Source organism: Uranotaenia lowii, chromosome 2 (assembly GCF_029784155.1).
Source record: "Uranotaenia lowii strain MFRU-FL chromosome 2, ASM2978415v1, whole genome shotgun sequence".
Classification (NCBI taxonomy): Eukaryota; Metazoa; Arthropoda; class Insecta; order Diptera; family Culicidae; genus Uranotaenia; species Uranotaenia lowii.
In genome coordinates, this window is record NC_073692.1 from 219,774,584 (window position 1) to 219,796,251 (window position 21,668).

At 38.5% G+C, this 21,668-nt stretch overlaps 1 protein-coding gene across 1 annotated transcript in view; it reads left to right on the forward strand.

Annotated features, from left to right (window-relative positions):
* The window catches only part of LOC129746288 (discoidin domain-containing receptor 2), a 903,668-nt gene that overhangs the window by 453,487 nt on the left and 428,513 nt on the right, over positions 1-21,668 (forward strand). Inside the window, exon 3 of the mRNA XM_055739885.1 lies at positions 14,924-15,029. Within this exon, the coding sequence (XP_055595860.1) occupies positions 14,924-15,029 (106 nt within the window). The remainder of the gene's footprint in view (positions 1-14,923; positions 15,030-21,668) is intronic.

Consider the following 21,668-nt stretch of genomic DNA (forward strand, 5'->3'; position numbering starts at 1 on the left):
TAACTATACAACAAACACTGCCATAACTATATGACAAACACTCCTACCACGTACCATGCCGATTTTATTTTAAAAAAATATATGTTTAATGAATGATTGGTCAAATACCAATGAATACAAGCCACATTTCTGTCTAATCTGCCACTTACTGATCAAATCCGATACATAAATATTGATTTTATCACTCAATTTTGAAAGTCTGTAAAATCTGGGCACTCTCAGCAAAAATCTGGGCAAAATCTGTGTCTGAACAATATCTGGACGAAGGGTCAAAAGTCTTGGTTTTACAGACAAATCTGGGCACCTGGCAACCCAGGCTACGGATACGACAGATATATGCATAAATCTTCACTCTAGCACTGATGCATTTATTTGTTTTCAACTTCAATGCACCCTTGAAATCTATAGCACGACACTCGTCATTTTTTTAACATTTCCTTCAAATTCAGTTAGGGCAATACTTTGCGTTGCGAACTTGTTTTTAAAATTTTTTTCCGACAATCCGGAGGAAAACTGAAGAATGAGCTCGCTTGATCACTTCAAATATAAGTTTTTTTTTCTATTTTGATATTTCCAGAGAAACATATTTCAGTTAGTTAAAAAGGTTCCAAATTGTTTCGAAGAGCTGTCCGAAACCAAAAATACTAACTGAAATATTTTAAAAGAAGAATTTTTATTATGATCATTGTTGGGTAAGTGTTTTATATATTCCACATTAAACGGAAAGTTAGCATATCTTTTTTTAAGAAAAAAAATATATAAGAGGTGTATTCGTTCAGAAATTTCATCTGAAACTTCAAGTGACAAAAAATGAATTTCAAATTTGTTCCAGCCTTAAAAACTGCGAAAAAAAACCAGATCAGGAAACATATGAAATAACTGGGTGAAACAATTTAAACAAGAATGGAAACCCCAAAGCCTGCTGCGATGAATACAAAGGGAACTAGAGAACAACAAGTTCAAAGTCTCTGAATGGAACGCGATTCGATCTAGCTGCTTCGTTTGCTTCAGAAAAAAAACAAGAAAGCTCAATCCCTCTGTTCTCAAGTCCAAATGGAAGGAAAGGATCCGATAGGACACTAGAACAGAACGCGTTTCTGCTATCATCCTGGAGAGGAAGTTTTCATCCGGTTGACGGTTTTTTGATGGACGACTGAAGATTGTGCTTGGCTTTCGTTTGACTGGCCGGACGGACGGATGGATGAAAAGTTGAATGGGGTTGAAACTTTTCCGGATTGGTTTTTACGACCTCATCGTCGTCGTCGTCGTCGTCATCATTCGACGGGATGAGAACGAAGAGGCGGGCAAATTAAGTGAGTAAACTGAGATAGATTGATGTGATGGGAAAGTGTTTGAGTTTATTAGCCCCTCTAATAGCGAGAACTGTATTATCAACTAAAGGGCGTGAGCTCGTTCTCGCAACCGGAAATAGACTCTGGGGACTCTCAGACTCTAATGCAATTTGGAAATTTAAAATTACGTAGAATACAACCTGGGTCAACATTTTGATGAACTTGAAACAACAAAGAAAGAATTTATCTTATAGAGAGAATCTAATTACACTAAACGGTTAATGGGAGGGTCTTTCGTAAGATAATAACAGGCATTAGGACAACTTCCATCATGAAAGAACTGCGAGACCTACTCATAACCGGTGCCAAACAGCTGAATCAGAAGGAGCACGTTCAGCTCCAGAAGCCCAGAAAATGTGGCGGCCACTCTGCCAGAGCATAGAAAATAATGTTTTTCACTTCAAAAACATCAACCTTGTTGATGGCGTCCGTTTTACCGTACTCAAAGTGGCAGCAGTTTCGTCCTCGTACAAAAGGAAAATTTTGAAGAATTGAAGCTACTATACATTTCATACACATGTAGGTCCTACAGGAACAGTATCAGAAACGAGAAGATAGCAGAGCAAACTTTCCATGTGGTGGTCCAGAAAAGTGGTTGCGTTCATGTTTTTGGACTTCTATGTGTTTCGATATCGTTTACCGAAAAGGAGCAGCTGCAAAATAGCCTCACCTAACCAAACCAAGATGATTGGAAAATTTGAAAGAAGAGAACGAGAGCTTATTTCGAGTAGGTACTCAATTTCCAGGCAAATGTACTTCCTCATTTTGGTATGCCAAAAAGCTTGATTTAGTGCTGTCGGGTTTGAAGCGAAACGAGGTATTATACCGAAGGTCACACTTTTCGAGCTTGATAAAAGTGAAATATTTCATTGACTTCTTGAGAAAAATTAAAATATCAATTTAACTCTTTGATTATTGGGTTTCGTGACAAATCTTGTACAATTGGCATTTCTGTCCCCGAAAAATTTAAAAATAATTAATTGCTTTGTTTCTTGGTATAGTCCTATTAACTAATGAACCGCAGACAAGGTTGCAAAATTTCAATGCCGCTCGGCGCTAACTCAATGCCTAAAATGCGCTGAAACATGCATTGTACCAAAGAAAAACACAACTGGCATATAGACTAGAGCTACCGTGCAGAATGATGCATGACCACTGGTATATTTCCATCCTTAATTTCACACTTAAAGGGTGATACGGTCAAAATTTGGTCAAAATCAACTTGACGCACTTCTTTCAATTTTGCATTTAAAACCTGAACACAGTGTTACCACATCAAAATCTGTACCGCTCATCGAAAAAATCTTTTTCATCTGCACCGAAAACTCAAAAATCTGTACCAAAATCTGTACCGAAGAAAACAAAGTTCTGCATTCAATGGTTGATGTGTGAAGATTTTGTTTCCTTATTTTTAATCCTAAAAAAGATAGATACTTAATTACACATTGTACAGATTTTTAGCTAAACACTTTTTGTGAAACTCATTTAATCATGTTTATTTTCTCTCTTTAAAAAACTGACATTAAAATTATTTTTCATAACAAACACTTCCTAATGTTAATCATGTTAAAACATAATTTTATTGAAACGATTTTTGAGAGTCATATTTAATACGACTTTTTCGATCCGCCGATTAATCCTCAATATCTTTTCGTTCAAAGGATAGCGTCCAATGTGTCAACACAATTACGAACTTTGGTTTTATTGGCATTTACTCGTGTGGGATTATAATCAGATATTTAATTATATGTAGCAAATTTGGAAATCGAATTGTTTCATCGTGTACTTCCCAGTAAGGAGCTCCTATCGTCAGAATAATAAAGGCTAACTTTTGACTTATTTTCTATAAAGTTTTCAATTAACTGGACGAAAACAAACTTTTTTCAGTTTTTAAAAGTCAAAAATCTGTTCAAATCTGTATCAAATTATGAAAATCTGTCATCTGTACGTACAGATTCTGTACAAAAAATGAGCTCAAAAATCTGTACCTGTCTGGATAAATCTGTACATGTGGCAACCATGCCTGAACACCCCTCATTTTGAAGGAGTGTATGTGTGTGTGTAGAATGTTGCTCCTATTTTGATTTTGGAATTCACTCTTCAGTTGTCAAAATGCCGTCCAAGGAAGAAGAGCAGCGTATCAAAATTTTGCTCGCGCATAGCGAAAATCCGAGCTACTCGCACGCAAAGCTGGCAAAATCGCTAAAAGTAGCCTAATCAACCGTTACAAATGTAATTAAAGTGTTTGGGGAACGTTTGCGACAGCCAGGAAGTCTGGTTCGGGGGGAAATCGAAAACCGGAAGCCGCTGAGACGACAAAGAGAGTAGCCGGTAGTTTCATGCGAAACCCTAACCTCTCTCTCCGAGATGCCGCAAATAAGCTGAGTGTATCGTCTACAACCGTGCATCAAGCTAAAAACGAGTCGGACTATCGACTTACAAGAAGGTAGTGACTCCAAATCGCGATGATAAACAAAATACGACGGCCAAAGCGCGATCCCGGAGGCTGTACACGACGATGCTGACGAAGTTTAACTGCGTGGTAATGGACGACGAAACCTACGCCAAAGCCGACTACAAGCAGCTTCCGGGCCAGGAGTTTTATACGGCAAAAGGAAGGGGAAAGCTAGCAGATATTTTCAAGCACATGAAACTGTCAAAGTTCGCGAAGAAATATCTGGTTTGGCAAGCCATCTGTACCTGTGGCTTGAAAAGCAGCATTTTCATAGCTTCCGGGACTGTCAACCAAGAAGTTTACGTGAAAGAGTGTTTGAATAAACGTGTGCTGCCTTTCCTGAAGAAACATGGTTGTTCCGTACTGTTTTGGCCGGATTTGGCATCTTGCCATTACGGTTAAAATGCCATGGAGTGGTACGCCGCCAACAACGTGCAGGTGGTTCCCATGGACAAGAACCCTCCCAACACGCCACAGCTCCACCAAATTGAGAAATACTGGGGTATTGTAAAGCGGAACCTAAAGAAGACCAAAAAACTGCTAAGGACGAGCAGCAGTTCAAGGCAAACTGGCTTTCTGCGGCGAAGAAGGTGGACAAGATGGCTGTACAAAATCTGATGGCAGGAGTTAAGTGTAAGGCAGTGTAAGACAATTCGGATTTGGAAAAGCGGAAGCCTAACTGAATATTTTTCCTGAATTTTATACTAATTAAACTTGAAAAAGAAATTTAATTAGATTTTTTAAATAAACGATTTCACCGATTCACACGCGTTTTCTCTTGACCAAATCTTGACCGTATCACCTTTTAGTTCTACCTTGAAATATGGCTTAGACTAAAAAAAAATCATTCTATCATTCTTAAAACTTGTGAATGTATGGAATTTCATCAAAAAATGTTTTTTCGATTGAAAACTTAGTGTGAAAGTGAAAAACGACAAAGAATTTAGGTAACCAAATAAGGCCGGAACAAATTTCAAATCCTTCTCTTGTCACTCGGGTTTGGAACATCGCGTGGGGAGGGATTATAAAAAAATGCGAAAAAATAATAAATTGCACGAAAGCTGGTATGCAACAAAATTGCATACTAAATCATTGCACAAAATCCGTAAATCAAGTAATTTTTTATCGAAAAAAATCAATAAAATCATGAATACAGATGGTGATAAAACTCCGCTCTTCCACAATTTGGTTTTAACTCTTGTAATCTTTGGGATATTTGATAAATTTTCCGAAATTTCCATAAAATACTTCAAACTTTATTTAGTCCCCCCTTCGGGTTTTTTGGAAATTTCGAAGGGGTGGGGGGGTCTGACAAAAGAAGAAATTGAAATTTGTTCCGGCCTAATCCTACTACCGTAAAAATTTTAAACACTGTATGTAAGACCTGCTTCGGATCAAGACCTTTTGTGCGCGGACTTCGATCAAATTCACTTGTCGGCGACTGACTCTTATCTCATGACTCATGAGAACTAGGCGCTTACGATCGGAACACGATGTGGCCGAAGCCGAACGGTCGGTGGCGGTCCGAAGAGGGAGAGCGCGTCTGACAGGAGCGAAGGAGATTCGCAAAGACAAATATGTCGTTGTGGAAAGATATTCGAAAGCTGGCAAATTGGGCTGCCAGTTGACATTGTCTGACTTGTTTAGGAAAACGACCAACATAGATATTCTCCTATCTCACACTGTATAGATAAGGTTTCGTATGCAGTAGAGTGTTAAAATCTTCATTTTCAATTTTGCTTGGGTACCTGAGAATTCCCGGGAAAAGGATCGCTAGATTTTCCGATTCCCGAGAACGCTAAAATGGCTGGGAAATAGACACTCTAGTAAAAATGAATAATTTTTCAATTTTGTGGAAGATTTTAAGACCTCAAACGACGCAAACCTGTAAGAAAATAAAATCCCCAAACCACTAAAATACCGATAAAAAAAATTTGCACATGTAAACATTTCATTAATAGGTAGTTTCTCACACTCCTCAAACGAGATGAAGAAAAAAAAATTAATCTATTTATGTAAGGTATTTGGTTAAGTTTTAAGTAAAACTAATTAAATCTCTATTTCCCAACTGAAAAAGTCAAAATTTTACATTTCAACAACTTAAGGGGGGGGGGGGGGGGGTAGGGTCTAACGGGAATAGAGCTATCGTTCAAACAAATGTATTCAAATTTTTTGCATTATAAAAAGCATTGCTAAAAGAACATTAAGTAATTTTTTCGTAGAAAAATATTGAAAAATGAGCCGGTGACGGAGCATTTTCGAGGATGCTTTTTAGAAAACAGGATTTGCGGTGGACACTGTATCTCAGCACAGAATCATCTGAAGTCAAAAAATCAGAGCAAAATATTTTTAATAGATGTTTTTCTGGACCCCAACGTTTTTATTTAACTTCAAAAAATTTTTATGAAATTTTTGTGGCTGTTTGAAGTAAAAACTACGATTTTTCACGAAAAAATCCGCCATTTTTTATCTGTAAAATCTCCCCAAAAAAAAAAAACGTTGGGGTCTGGTTTTTTATAAGTAGAAAATATGTTCCAAATTTGAAAAGAATCGGATAAGTAGTTTTCAAATGACGATGTCCACGGGCTTTAAAAATGTGCTTTCGAGAAAAACGCGTTTGAAGTTTCTGCTCTTGCTTTCTTGCAGTATAAGATAGGAGGAGATAAAGGCCTATAACTTCTACAGTTTTGCTTCAATTGACTTGAAAATTTGACACAACATTCTTGAAATGTTTTACAATAAGAAAATAAAAAAATAAAAAAATCGATTTTTTGAAGGTGTTAGACCCTACCCCCCCTTAAGAGAAAAAAATGCATATGAATTGTGTTTTGGTATACGGTTTAAATACATTATTACTGAAATGTTTAATATTCTATCCAGAATTCAGTACAACAAAAAGGGAGCACATAAGTTTCTAAAATAATTTCAATTTTTAAGATGAAGAATGAATTTTCATGATTTTATGATTTCTCAATCTTCAATTTCGATTAGAAATTTCCCTAAAGATCAATTACATCGATTCCATAAAAGCGCTCTCACCCGCCATCGATCGAAGCACTAAATTGTGATCCCTTTTCTTCCGGTGCCGAAGTGATTTAGTCTAATGGACCTCATTTCCCAGTGAAACTCTATCACTTGGGCGCGCTTATCGAATTTAGAAATTCTTTACATCGCTTGACAGCAATCGAACCGAAACCTCTGCCAAGTAGGAAAAACGGCAGAAAGATGAAGAAGCAGCAACATTGGGAAGATACTCCAGAATCCCGAAAACTTTTCCATCGATGGAAAGCAATGCTGTGGGCAGACGATGAACTGTCCGAGTTGAGTTTTTCTCCCCAACAATCCCACCCCCTTTCTACCAGATCCTCGAAATTGTTCCAAGAACAAACGCGGCATCCCGACCAACAGCTGACAAAGTGATTGAAAGTTAGTTCCGGTTAAAGGGAAAAGCGAACAAACTTTGTTTTGGAACCATCGCCATCGTTGCCACTTCTTGCTTCTTTTTCCCCCGAATTGGCGTCTTCCCGCTGATCGCACTGTTTTCCGGAAGTGAGTTTAAGCTTAATTGAGTCCGCGACGAGTTTGTGATACTTTTGCTACTGCTGCCGCTCGCTAGTTGGTCTTTAAGAGTTTCCGTTTGCTACCCCGAAAATGTTTGTGGGGCTCTTGAATCCTGCCGGGGCTAAAGTGGATCCATCCATAAATAGTCTGACGACGACGACGATGTCTGATTGTGAGTTATTCCCTACTCCAAGCTATCTGTCCTTGGCTTTGCCGTGGTGAATTCCCAAACAAGGAATCATTATAAATTAATTAATTGGTGCAGCAGCACCGACTTTAATTCAATTTATAATTCTCTGTTCATATAAAGTTTTTAATTAAATTTACACCATTTGAATGTGAATCCGCCGCCGAGCTAGCTGTACCTTTAGGTGAGGGAGGCTGTCTGGAGAGTTCCAGCCCCTGCATCTTTCCAAGATGAACTTGAACACGACCCTGGCAGAAACAGCATCTAGCTAGTTATTTGATCCATCCAAGCAACCTGTGTTTGATACAGGAGTGCAATGGGGTGGCCCTTAAAGCAAGTTCACCCTTGTTGGAAGAAATTGGTAGAATTTTTGACACTTGTTACACTTTTTGAAAATTTTACAATGGAACACATTTTTCAAGATCTGCTGCCGTTAAATTTCTTTATACAACACAGCATGCGAAAATAGACAAAGTGTTGTTAAAAAAATGGATCGCCGCAGATCTTGAAAAAAAATTTACCATGCAAAATTTTTCAAATGTGCTTGAAGTGTCAAAATTTCTACCACTTTCTTCCAACACGAGTGAACATGCTCTTAGCTGTATGGAGATTTGCTTTAGATTGCTTCTTATTAATCAAAAAATAAAGGAAACAAAAATAGAAAAAAAATAAATTAAAAAAGTCAATTTTAACTATCTCAAAATACACTAAAGTAAATTTTAACAAATTTTCGATAGACAACAAATAATATTGAACTAAGCTTAAAAATTTATTGTTTTTAGCAAAGTTTTTTTTTTTCATAAAATGCTTAATTTAATATTAGCTGAGCATCTTTGATAAATTTATTGATACTATAAAGCCACTACAAAATTATGAAAGTTTAAAAAGAAAGACGGTGATTTAAATTTTGTGATTCAAATATGATTTACCAATTTGCTATTCATGAATACTCGATTTAAATTTTAAATTTCAGTTTAAAACTTTGATTCTGAAAAATTGTTAAGGCCTGGCAAAACCGAACTGAAGTACATTAGCCCTTTTAGACTCACTAAAATTTGAGGTGAAAGTAACGCATAAAGGACATCTATGTTATTTGAACCAGTTGTGTAGTTTATAATCTAAATCATTGTGGTTGATCATACCCGCTTGAAATTCTTTAAAAAAAAAATTTTTAACAATTTTCTCATGTCAATCGGTTCGATCTGGTCGAAGACCGAGAAAAATTTTTTTGAAAAAAACAAAAAAAAAATGAAACAAGGAATTTGGACCAGAATATTTCATCTGAAGATTAGTTGTTTTTGTCAGCAAAGAATTTTTTAATCGCAATCAATTTCATAATTGATATTCTGTGGGATGTTTTTAGATATGGAAAACTTAACTCATCATAAAACAAAATTTATAAAATAGCTAAAATATTTTATCAGATTTGTGATTTTCAGCTAAATTGTTTTTTTTACATTCTTTTGATTGCAGAACTCAAATAAGAACTGGAGCTTATGTCTGACTCTGAATTCATATTTAAATGAATCTTAATCCTGAATTTCTTACCTTTCATTCCCAATCTGTATAATAGTATTCTATCATTTTTTTTTGGTTTAAACTCTGATTTCATTTATTGATTATGATAATGTAATTTTTAACTATGTATTGATTCTCAATCCAGATTTTGAGTCTGAAAAAAAAATTTCGATGCATGACTGATTCTGAGATTTTATATCAAAATCATCATTATAAAACTTTATCATGTTTGAACTCTGCATAAAATTTTATGGATAATTTTGAATGAGAGTCATGAACCTAATTTCAGTATGAGAAGCAGAACCAATTTCGAACCGAGATTTAAAAATGGGTTTTATAATCTCAAACCTTGTTCTAATAATGAACCTTATTGAAAATCGAGAATTCTCAACTGAATACTGTATTGGAATTCTGGACACAGAAAATAAATTTTAATTTTTCTTAAAAAAGGAATCAAAGCATCCTCAATATGTTAAATCTTATTGAAAATTTGGTATTTTAGAAAAAAAAATCTATCTTAAACTGGAAAATTTTTGAAAATTTCAAGCAAAACTCGAGGTCTGGGATAAGATTAAGATTTTGAGTCACGATTTAACTCTTGAAACACCTTCTTATCAACTGATGAGTTGGCATCGTGGTAAGATACCGGTCTGCGAATTTGGAGGACTGGAGTTCAAATCTCGATCGAGGAAATTTGTTTTTCGTTTATTTTGCTTTTTGTTGGAAAATCAAATCGTTGGAATCTTGTCATTGTCATGATATATCGCCTCCACTTTTGTAGCCATATGCTATTTTGGTAAGTTTTATACAATCTATATATCTGGTATATTTGTTTGAATAATTCTGTTGTTCCTACGTTGTACCTTAATAAATGTTTGCTGGGAGCTCGCAATTGAATAGTTTTTGTTTTACTATCAAAAGAAGTCTTTTAAACTTCAGGATGCTATGAACGCACCTGAATCTATGTCGTCCTGATCAAAGGAAATAAATAGAAGGTGATACGATCTCTCAAATTTCAGAATCAGCTATGTTGATTGCTTCGTTGTGTTTGTTTACTTTAAGTCCAAAGAACAGTTGAGACCAAAGCTTGCCTTTTTATTTTAGCACACTGCTAGTTTGTAAACAAAGATTACGAGCTTCAAGCCACTTCAACGCGCTCTCCACCGCTACTTTTTTCTGTAAAAGTCAGAGAACCTAGTATTTTAATGGCCTTGGTCCTGATAAGATGGATTAGATGTCAAAGTTTTCAACCTAAAATCAGGGTATAGTCCAGGCAAATCAAGAAGAAATGCACTTGAATCATTTTTCCATCGAAACACTTAAAACTAATTAATTGATTTTTTTTCAGAAAACTGTACTTAATTGTTTTGATAAAACTTGCTCAAAAAAATTCGTTTTATCATCAAGGGGTCCACTAATAGCGAATTGAAAATGCTAACTTTCTAGCAAAACATTTAAGAGCTTTTTTTCTACAAAGCTGTTTATTTCAACAAAATACACAATTTTGCTGAACATGTTTAAGTTCTACAATTTCAGGCTAAGAAGAAGAAATTGAATTGGGTAAAATTGAAAAAAAATGATAAATCGGTTTATTAAATCTCAAACGTTGTAAGGTAAGACAAACGATTTGCAGTCTTGGACTCAAAGTTGAAACAAGCCAAAATTTTCAATCGCCTAGTACATTATGATGTGTTTTAAAATTGCTCAAGCGCTATAGAAATCAGTATATTTTTACGGTTTTAATCAAAATGTGCAAATTTTGCATATCCGCATAGGCTAGCGGATTATAGCTCGGTATTTATAACCAAAATTTAATTGTACAAAACATTTTTGAAGGTACCTTCCGATTATTTCACTTTTAATTTTTTTTTTGCTTAGGAAGTATACAACTCGTCATGCTGTTGCAGCGCTATGAAGACGTGATGTGACGACGGGAAAAGAAATCTGTTTTCAAAAATTCCTGTGTCGTCACGTCATTTTCTTCAAATTAGTTTTTCTATAACTTTTGAATTTTTTTATTTAAACAATATAAAATAAATTTGTGAAAAAATCATTCGCTTCAAATCTCTAGAACATAATTTTCTGCTAAAATGTAGAGGAGACAAGAAATTGGACTACAGCTATATTTAAAAAAAGCCATTTTCTCACCCGTTATCATGCCACGCTTGTTTTCTTTAAATAACTTCGGAACCGCAAGTCAAAAATTAGCTTGTTGAATAGAAAATTCAATAATCTTCAAAAAAAAAAAAAAAAAAAAAAAATATGTATATAGTTTGTTGGAGTTTTTTGGCAAAAAATTAAGAAATTGACAAATTATGCAAAAAAAACCTGTCAAAATCGGCACGTCACGTTGCAGCTGGAATGTGTCTATTGTGGAATGATTGAATTGTAACTTTCTTCACTCAACTCTAAACTACCCAGCAAACATAACGTCGTATCAGATATGATTACTTAAGTCGCTTAAAAAGGTTTTTCGAATCGCTTTCAACTGCATAGTGAAAAGATCGTATAGAATGTCAGTTTAAATCCGATATTATAGAATGTTCGCCATGTTTGTGAGCTTTGAAATGATTTTGCTCTCGCGCGGGTTTGAAGTGAGAAAATTATCGTCAAGTTCTCTCAACTGCAGCAGTGCATCCAGATTGTGAAAAATCAGATGGGAATTGAGTTATATTGACCATTGGGAGAACTGGAAAATATTGTCGCTGGCAACGATTTGAAGTATATAAGAGCAATATCTTGCACTCTTTTGCATTTTTTTTTTGGTTAGTACGAATAATGTCCCGGATAGCGCTCAATTGGTAACAATACCAATTGGGCGCTATCTCTTGTTAAATTCAATGCCATGGACCAAAAAAGAATAGTTATGAATCATGAAAAAACTTACCTTTTATAATAAAAAAGCAACAGAAAAGGAATCAACGAATGGATAGGGTCCTTACACAAGTGTTATCGTTAATTTAATTCATATTTTTGCTTAAATGAATGTGAACTTTTTTTAAGCTGTCGAAAACTAGTGCTGAAAATTCACCTTAAAATCGTTTTTTCGATACCCATTTTTCTGTGAATGTTTATACTGTTTCCGTGGTGTAAAAACGTTATGAAGTAGACAAGCACCTGCAAGCACCTGAAAAAAGTTCATATTCCTTTGCAAACAGAGGAGGTGGAAATGTTCTTGTCGAAACTAAAACTTTTTATGTCGAAAACTAGAATTGAATGTCGAAAACAAGACCTAGAACTAGACCTAGACTAGACTAGGTAGTAAAAAGTTGATAAAAAATGTACTTTGAAACTGTTGATCAATAAAACATGATAGAGAATATAGATTAAAGTCAGATTCATAGAACCAATCATCTTTGAGTTGACGAACTTTAGTCAATATTTTCATTTATATGGGTTTTCTAACAAAACAAGAAAAAGTTTTCGAAAACTAGGTGTTTAACACTCATGTCCAAGGTACATGATTTACAATCTTTTTTCTGAAATATGTTTTTTTCGGATTTTTTCTTAGATTTGAATAACGAAAAACTGAAGTGTTTATTTAGGTGAATACTGTAAAAGTCGATTGAGAAACAAGCGATATAGCGGTTTTAAGCGAGGAGTGTCAAATTGACACTTACGAATCGGGATTTTTTTTCCCTGGGCTTTCAGAGTGCGTCCATTAAAAAGAAATGATGCAAAATCAAAGATTTCCAGAATTAATTGAGGGTTCCCGAAGAAGCCGTATTATTTGGATGCACCTGAAGAAAGTTACAAGTCGTCAAACTTCCAATAATGGAATTTTGACACTTAAGAGTGGATAAATAGTTTTTATTTATCTTTGAAGGAAGTTTAACACATTTAAGCCCAAATCTATAATAAAATTTTAAGTTCTTTGGGGAAATTATGAGCAAAAACTTGAAAATTTTTCTCGTGTATTTGTTCGAAATCTTCAATAAAAGTTGTTCTTGTTTCTAGGCCTACCGATCGATTTTTTTCTTTTTTTTTTGTTTCGATTATAGTCGTTTTAACATCTATATGTCATTCGCGACCTATAATTTTTTTTCCTGAATAGTGCGTTGGATATGGGAAAGTCTTCTCTATAATGTGGCATATTTTCCTAGATGCCGATTTTTTTAACGGTCCATAAAAAAACACCGTGTGCTAGTACAAATGACTGTTTACCGTCAGTTTGTTTAAAAAAATGCGGTTCATTGACTGCTATCATTGATCTGTAAGAGGACAAACCATTCTAGCCATCTATTAAGTTAGTCTCAAGTTTTAGCTTTACTTCTCTTTTGAACTACGCAAAAGCTTAAGGTGCAGGTTTTGACCTTATCCCCCCCCCCCCCCCTCCCTACATTAAATTTTAAATCTGTACACCTGTGTCAATTTTGAAATTATAAGGTCGTGAGCGGGATTAAAATTTAAGAAATCTCTCTGTCTATCAACATCAAAAGTTTTATTTAAAATTCGAATTTTAAATTTAAAATTAAGACAAAAATATACATTTTTTGTGTCCAATGTGTAGAAGCAAATGCCAGAGTAGCTCGAAATTTTCCAGTTGTTAAAACTGGGGACTTTTAAGGATTGCTTACAGTTGTCAAATTGAACTAAACGTTTGGAACATGATTTGGAATTGGAATCAGAAAAATAAGAAAGTTTTAGAGATAAGGCTCACCCTAAAGTATCCGGGAAATCAAACAGCAAACCATCAGCAACAACAAACCGCACACTATTCAAGAAATGCTAATCCATTCGAGACAAAGCCAGCCAGAGACTAGAGAAAGCTATAAGCTATGACGAACGGTTTTGCTCGGTTCAAGACAAGCAGTCAGCACCAGGTTTACTTTTTCCTGGGCTGGCGTTGGCTGGGCCAAGGAATTTGTGATGCGAACCGAAAACTGTGAAAGATTCCTTCCTTCAGCAGAAAACAGGATTCTTACTTCAATTCAAGGTGCTGCTGCTGCATCTTGTTCTAGAATTCCCCCGGTTCAGTTTTCTTACTGAGGGCTAAACAGAACAGAAATGAGGAGATGAGCTTCGGGGGAGGAGGGACTCACCTTACACAACTCGACTAAACGCCCGGCTGATGGAAACCGAACCGAAAGTCGGCTTCGCACGCATTGCACAGCTTTAAATTGAATTAAATTTATGGTGCGGTACATAAATATAAATTTTTGCGAAATGAACGAAACGACTGCTGCTGCGGTAATAACTCTCTTCTACCTTCTCTCGATGGAGTCTTTCTGCTTTTAAGTCAGAATTTCCATGACGACGATGGAAGACCAACTACGAAAACAGCAGCAGCAGCAGCAACAACAACAGCGATAAAAACCAAAGCTTTGTGGCTGATGAAGAAAGGAGGTTGTTAAAAGAACAAGCATCTTCAGCGCTTATAAATATAGTTGTAGTAGGCCTGGAAAGTTTTACGACTTTTATCCCGATATTTTTTCTGGGAGAAAAAAAATCAAAACGTTATGACCTACTAGATCATGAACTTTGACTCGTTTCACAAAATGAAAAAAAAGTGTGGGCAGGAAACTTGATTCCTTAAAAATCTTCCACAATGTCCTTCGTTCAGTGAATCTTTTCTCCCGTGTTTCCAGTCATTTACTTCGTCGTTAACGTAATTGCGGTCCCCAAAACCTTTTCTAGGAGAAGGTCAGAAAATCATCGAAAATATACCTTCTTATTCAACCTTCAAACAAACTGTGAAAAAAGTAGAAGGGTTCTACAGCCAGGAATCGAATCATTTTATCCAAAACCTTCTGACATTTTATCGGGAGCGCTTTCCTTTTTGCTAATGAGTCAGGACTAATCGATTAATTTACGGTTTTTTTTCTTCTCTTCGTCCATCTTTATTTTCAGAAAAATGCAAAAATCCCCTCGGTATGGAATCGGGGGCGATCAACGATTCACAGATTACTGCCAGTTCGGCGCACGACATCGGAAACGTTGGACCCAAGCACGCTCGGTAAGTTTTTGATGATAATGTTCTGATTAACGGAAACATCTAAACAGAAAAAAAAAATCTAATCGAAAGCTACCCTTTTAAATAGAAAATTTTTAAAAATCCTTGTAAAAAAAAAGTTTTTAAACAGTCGAAACACTGGTTCAGTTGATACATTTTTATACAATGTTTATTTTGAAAACAAGAATAAAGGGCAAACAAGAAATTATTGTGACACCGAAAATGTCATGGCAGTGTCCTTAAAATGTTTAGAATCAAACCAAAATTTAATGGTACTTTAATACATATATTTACATAAAAAAATCAAAGGAAAAGTTAACCGATGGAGCCTTGAGTGTAAAATTGAACGTATTTTCGCAAAGTCTTTACAGTCTCAATTCTGTCTCTACAAGGACAGAATTGGCCTCATACCACTCCAGGACACTTTCAGAATAGAGGCATGATGCCAAATCTGGCCAAAATAGCGGAGCTTCGTCGTGCTGTTGCAAGAACCGCAAAACGCGCTTCTCGAGGCACTCAGATTTGTAGATTTCGTTAATTACTGTGCCCTTTGTCACGAAAGGCTCATTTCTCAGTCCGCGAGAGTAGATGGCCTGCCAAACGAGATATTCAGAGGCGAACTTCGACATTTTCTTGTACTTGCCGGTAAAAAACTCCAACTCTGGAATTTGCTTTAAGTCGGCTTTTATATACGTTTTGTCGTCCATCACACAGCAGCCATATTTTGCCAGCATCTTCTCGTAGAGCTTCCGTGCTCGAGTTTTAACCGTCGATTGTTGCCGCTCATCGCGGTTTGGGAAGTTCTGTACCTTGTATATATGTAGTCTAGCTCTCTTCTTTGCATTTTGGACGTAGCTCTGCGACATGCCGATTTTTTGAGCCAAATCACGGCTTGAGACGTTGGGATTTGCTTCAATCATCCGCCTAACCTTTTCCTCCATCTTTTTGTTCTCCGGACCCGGTTTTCTTCCAGCTCATTTGCCGTTGTTCAACATTTTTTCCAACTGCTGGTGCGACAGGTCAGGAAATTCCAGATTGTTTCCAAATTTGTTTTCTCGACTCGCGTTGGTTCACCTCCATTTTCGTTGAATCGAAAAACATGACTTCGAATTTGACAGCATGTAAACAATACACATCAATGAGACAGTGGGCAAAATTTAGTTACTTTTTACCCAATGGTTGAAAAGTTCTTCCCTGTTGAATGTGTCGCAATAAAAACTATTGTAAGGAGGGACCCGTGGTCAAAGCCACATAAATAAATAGAGCAAATTTGATTGATTTTAGGCTAATATTGAGAGCATTTTGGCTTACTTTTAAGATATTTTTGGCATCAACTGTCCCACACTTCTCCGATCAGCGTGTTCATACGGCTCTGCATGCAAGGTGCTCGCTGGAGGGACCTTCTGGATTTGTCTGCCCCGCATTTGTACTCTGGCTGCACCGATGGGATGCCAATTTGGTGGCACTACGGGTGACTCTGCTTCGTTTGTCAGCCGCTCTTCGCCTGGAGGCAATTAGATGGCCTTTTTGGTGTCTCTGCCTTCGATAGTCAGCCTTCCTTCGCCTAGGGCGCCTATTGGATGGCACTTTTGGTGTGTCTGCCTTCGATAGTCAGCAGTCCTTCGCCTGGGGGGCCGATTTAATGGCCCTTTTCTTGCCTCTGTTTTTGATAGTCTGCCGCCCTTCGCCTGGGGCCGATTGGATGGCCTTCTTGTGCATCTGTCTTCGATGGTCAGCTGCCCTTCGCCTGGGACGCTGATTGAATGGCACTTTTGGTGCCTCTGCCTTTAATAGTCTGCCACTCTTATCCTGGGGCCAATTGAACGGCCTTTTTGGTGCCTTTGCCTTGAAGATAGTCAGCCTCGCTTCGCTTTGTGCGCCGATTGGATGGCTCTTTTGAAGCCTCTGCCTTTGATAAACAGTCGCCCTTCGTCTGGAGGCGATTTGATTACACTTTTGGTGCCTCTTTCTTCGATAGTCAGCCGCCCTTCGCCTTGGGCGTCTATTGGATGGCCTTTTTCTTGCCTCTGCCTCCGATAGACAGCCATCCTTCGCCTGGGGTGTCGATTGGATGGCAGTTTTAGTGCCTCTGCCTTTGGTGGCTCTTTTGGTGAACCTGCCTTTGATAGTCAGTCGCCCTTCACCTGGAGGCGATTGGATGTCATTTTTGGTGCCTATGTCTTCGATAGTCAGCCGCCCTTCACCTGGGATGCCGATTGGATGGCTCTTTTGAAGCCTCTGCCTTTGATAAACAGCCGCCCTTCGTCTGGAGGCGATTTGATTACACTTTTGGTGCCTCTTTCTTCGATAGTCAGCCGCCCTTCGCCTTGGGCGTCTATTGGATGGCCTTTTTCTTGCCTCTGCCTCCGATAGACAGCCATCCTTCGCCTGGGGTGTCGATTGGATGGCAGTTTTAGTGCCTCTGCCTTTGGTGGCTCTTTTGGTGAACCTGCCTTTGATAGTCAGTCACCCTTCACCTGGAGGCGATTGGATGTCATTTTTGGTGCCTATGTCTTCGATAGTCAGCCGCTCTTCACCTGGGATGCCGATTTGGTGGCTCTTTTAGTGCCTCTTCCTTCGATAGTCAGCCGCTCTTCGTCTAGGGCGCCGATTGGATGGCCTTTTTGGTGCCTCTTTCTTCGATAGTCAGCCGCCCTTCGCCTTGGGCGTCTATTGGATGGCCTTTTTCTTGCCTCTGCCTCCGATAGACAGCCATCCTTCGCCTGGGGTGTCGATTGGATGGCAGTTTTAGTGCCTCTGCCTTTGGTGGCTCTTTTGGTGAACCTTCCTTTGATAGTCAGTCGCCCTTCACCTGGAGGCGATTGGATGTCATTTTTGGTGCCTATGTCTTCGATAGTCAGCCGCCCTTCACCTGGGATGCCGATTGGATGGCTCTTTTGAAGCCTCTGCCTTTGATAAACAGCCGCCCTTCGTCTGGAGGCGATTTGATTACACTTTTGGTGCCTCTTTCTTCGATAGTCAGCCGCCCTTCGCCTTGGGCGTCTATTGGATGGCCTTTTTCTTGCCTCTGCCTCCGATAGACAGCCATCCTTCGCCTGGGGTGTCGATTGGATGGCAGTTTTAGTGCCTCTGCCTTTGGTGGCTCTTTTGGTGAACCTGCCTTTGATAGTCAGTCACCCTTCACCTGGAGGCGATTGGATGTCATTTTTGGTGCCTATGTCTTCGATAGTCAGCCGCCCTTCACCTGGGATGCCGATTTGGTGGCTCTTTTAGTGCCTCTTCCTTCGATAGCTGCCACCCTTCGCCTGGGCCGACAGGACGGCCTGTTTGGTGCCTCTGCCTTCGATTATCGGCCGCCCTTAGCCTGGGGCGCTGGTGGGATGGACTTTTTGGAGCCTCTTCCTTCGATTTTTAGCCGCCCTTCGCCGAGGGTGTCGATTGAATGGCATTTTTGGTGCCTCTGCCTTCGATAGTCAGCAGCCCTTTGCCTTGGGCGCCAATTGGATGGCCCTTTTTGTTCCTCTGCCTTCGATAGTCAGCCGCCCTTCACCTGTGGCGCTTATTGGATGGCGTTTTTGGTGTCTGTGCCGCGATAGTTAGCTTCTCTTCGCCTGAAGCGCTGATTGGATGGCACTTTTGGTGCCCCTGCCTTCGATAGTCATCCGCTCTTCGCCTGGGATGCCGATTGGATGGCCCTTCTGGTGCCTCTGTTTCCGATAGCCTGCCACCCTTCGCTTGGGCCTATAGGATGACCTTTTTGGTGCCTCTGCCTTCGATAGTTAGCTGCACTTCGCTGGGGGGGCCGATTGGATGTCCTTTTTCTAATCTCAGCCTTCGATAGTCAGCCGCCCTTCGCATGGGGCGCCGATTAGATGGCCCTTTTATTGCCGCTGCCTTCGATAGCCAGCTTCGCTTCGCCTGGGACGCCGATTGGATGACCTTTTTCTTGCCTCTGCCTTCGAAGGTCAGCCGCCCTTAGCCTGGGGCACCGATTGGATGGCACTTTTGGTGCCTCTGTCTTCGATAGTCAACCGCCCTTCGTCTGTATACGATTGGATGGCAGTTTTGGTGCCTCTGCCTTCGATAGTCTGCTGCCCTTCACCTGAGGCGCCAATTGATGGCACTATTGATGCCTTAACTTCAATCTTTGGTCGCCCTTGGGATGATACTGTTGTTGTGCCGACCTTTTCTTGGTGCTTTTTCCTCGCCTCGAACCCATCTCAAGCCGAATTTGTCGGCTAAATCTGCCCTAGAGACGATAAGAATGTTTGGTTAGAGGGCTACCGAATAAATGTTTATGCATTGATCACCTTTTTGCAGGCACTATACCGGATTCGTTGTCATCCGGTGTTTGCCAAGTGTAGGCTGCAAAATGTTGCATTCGTTAGCGAACTGCGCAAAACGAAAGTGGTGTGACATACTGAAACAGGTAGAGCATCATTGTCTTTAAGCGTGTGCTACATGTAGCATACTAGCAGTTATAATCATTTACTAACAGACGACTCTTAAAAAACTTAAGCTAGCTTACATTACGGATCCGTTTCTATCCAAACAATAACAACGATCATATCACAGCTCGGACGGCTCAGCATATCGCGGGAATGTCTGGCAACCCTGCCAGGTTGCACTACTTCACGGGCACGCACCACTGCCCGGAGCACCTTCGCTGTCTGCTTCCGGCTGGTTCTGTTCCGGATTGGCCAGAAGACTGAGCTGGCCACTATAGTACGTTTGACTCCCGAACAACGACACTCGGCTCTCCAACAACGACATATCGACAAACGACTATGGGGCTGTTCACTAATTACGTGAACACCGGGGGGGGGGGGGGGTGGGGGGGTTTCACATTTGCTTACGATCTCTTACTAGGGGGGTAGGGGGGTTTCCAAAAATCTTACGTAAGAAATATTACATTAAAAATTCATCAGAGCCATAGCCATACGAAACTATATGAAAATTTCCAAAATCGTGCTTACGTAATTAGGGAACGGACCCTATGTCTTAGCATTTTCATCTCTTCCGTAATACAAACTTTTTACTTACCCACTAGGGGTCGTTGCTTTTCCCAATTGCTGGCTTCCACCGTCGACCAGATGGATGTTCAGGTGAGGGTTTCGCTTGTGTCCCTATTGTACGGTTAGTTTCTTTCGTCTTCTTATTTCAATTGTTTCTTTCGAGCTGGGCACAGTGCTCCGTCTGCGTTTTTGCTGGGTTTGTCTCCAGATGCCTGAAGGTTGATACAGTGACGGGTATGACTGTTTCCGAATCAGCAAGGTTATTAAAATGTTCTCACCTTCCAGAAGACTCCAGAATTTGCTGCTGCTGCTCCGAATCAGCTGGAGAAGAAGGTTAGGTACAGCAATGGAATTACGACTTTCGTTTGCCACTTTAATTGTTGTTATCTTGCTGTGTTTTTGTTTACGTGGTTATACGTGTTTTTGTTTGACATCATACACTCTAAACCAGGAGTGAGCAACCCGCGGCCCGCGAGACCCTTTTGTGCGGCCCGCGTAGCTTTTTTCAAATTAGTATGCCTTACCTTTTTTTCAACAATGGATTGTTAGGAAAATTTAAATGACTTGATCAAAATATGCTCTTATCTGCATTTGCCCCACAATCATTGAAATTGCAACTTTTTCTGGCTTTTAAGCTTCTATTATATTCTGTTCAAGGCATAAATGCATAACTTTTTATTGGCATAACGTAATTTTGGGTTTTTTTTAATCAGGATACATTTTTCCCAAATATTTTACTCCTACCAACTTAAAAAGCAAAATCCATTAAAGTGAGGAAGATCAGCTAAAGCTACACATGATCAAAAGAATTTCGAAGTCCGTTAGTGAAGTCATTATTTTCGTCTCAAGCAAAAATAAAGTTGAATGATAAAAAATATGCTCAGCAGATAATTTTCTATCTAATTCGGTAAAAAAGTCTTGTTCTGTTAGCATTCAAATACTGGCAAAAAAATCAAAACCAATACCTTGGGAAATATCATTTATTTCTGAATAATGATGAATAAACGAAAGTTTAATAATAAAGCCTGGGTGAACGATTTTAGATTTTATATTAACATGAATCAGCCGGCATTAAAGTTACCGACAAAAATTATTATTTCTTGATAAAAACAATAGATATCTGAAATTCTGTGATTTGATCCAATAGTAATTTGACGATTATCTGTGATGCTTTTTTCAGAAATTTTATAGAAAATTTATAACAAACAGCGATAAATTGAGTTGTTTCACTCATAATATAGCTTTTGAAATCCTATCCCAATGATATCGAAATAAGATTTAAAATTATGAAAATCTGGATAAAAATTCTAAAATTTTGAAGATAGTGGCTTAAAAATATGTGAAATTGAAAATTTTTCTGTGATTTCTATACAACCTTGCTCAACATCTCAATGCAATGATCCAATACAGAACTTCGATTAAAAAAATGAGGTCCTTATCGTTTGTTGGAAAAAAATCTAGGCTTTGAGGACAAGTTTGATTTATGGAGAAACAAAACACCGAAAGTCAATTAGCAATTCAATGTCCAACGCCAAGAAGACGGTGATTGACTATTGAAAAATTGAGAGATAGTTAAGGTTTTATTAATGACACTTTACCATCCTTGTGGCATTCGTGTTGAGAGATAGTAAAAATGACAAAGATTTAGTGATGTACCTTTTCAATA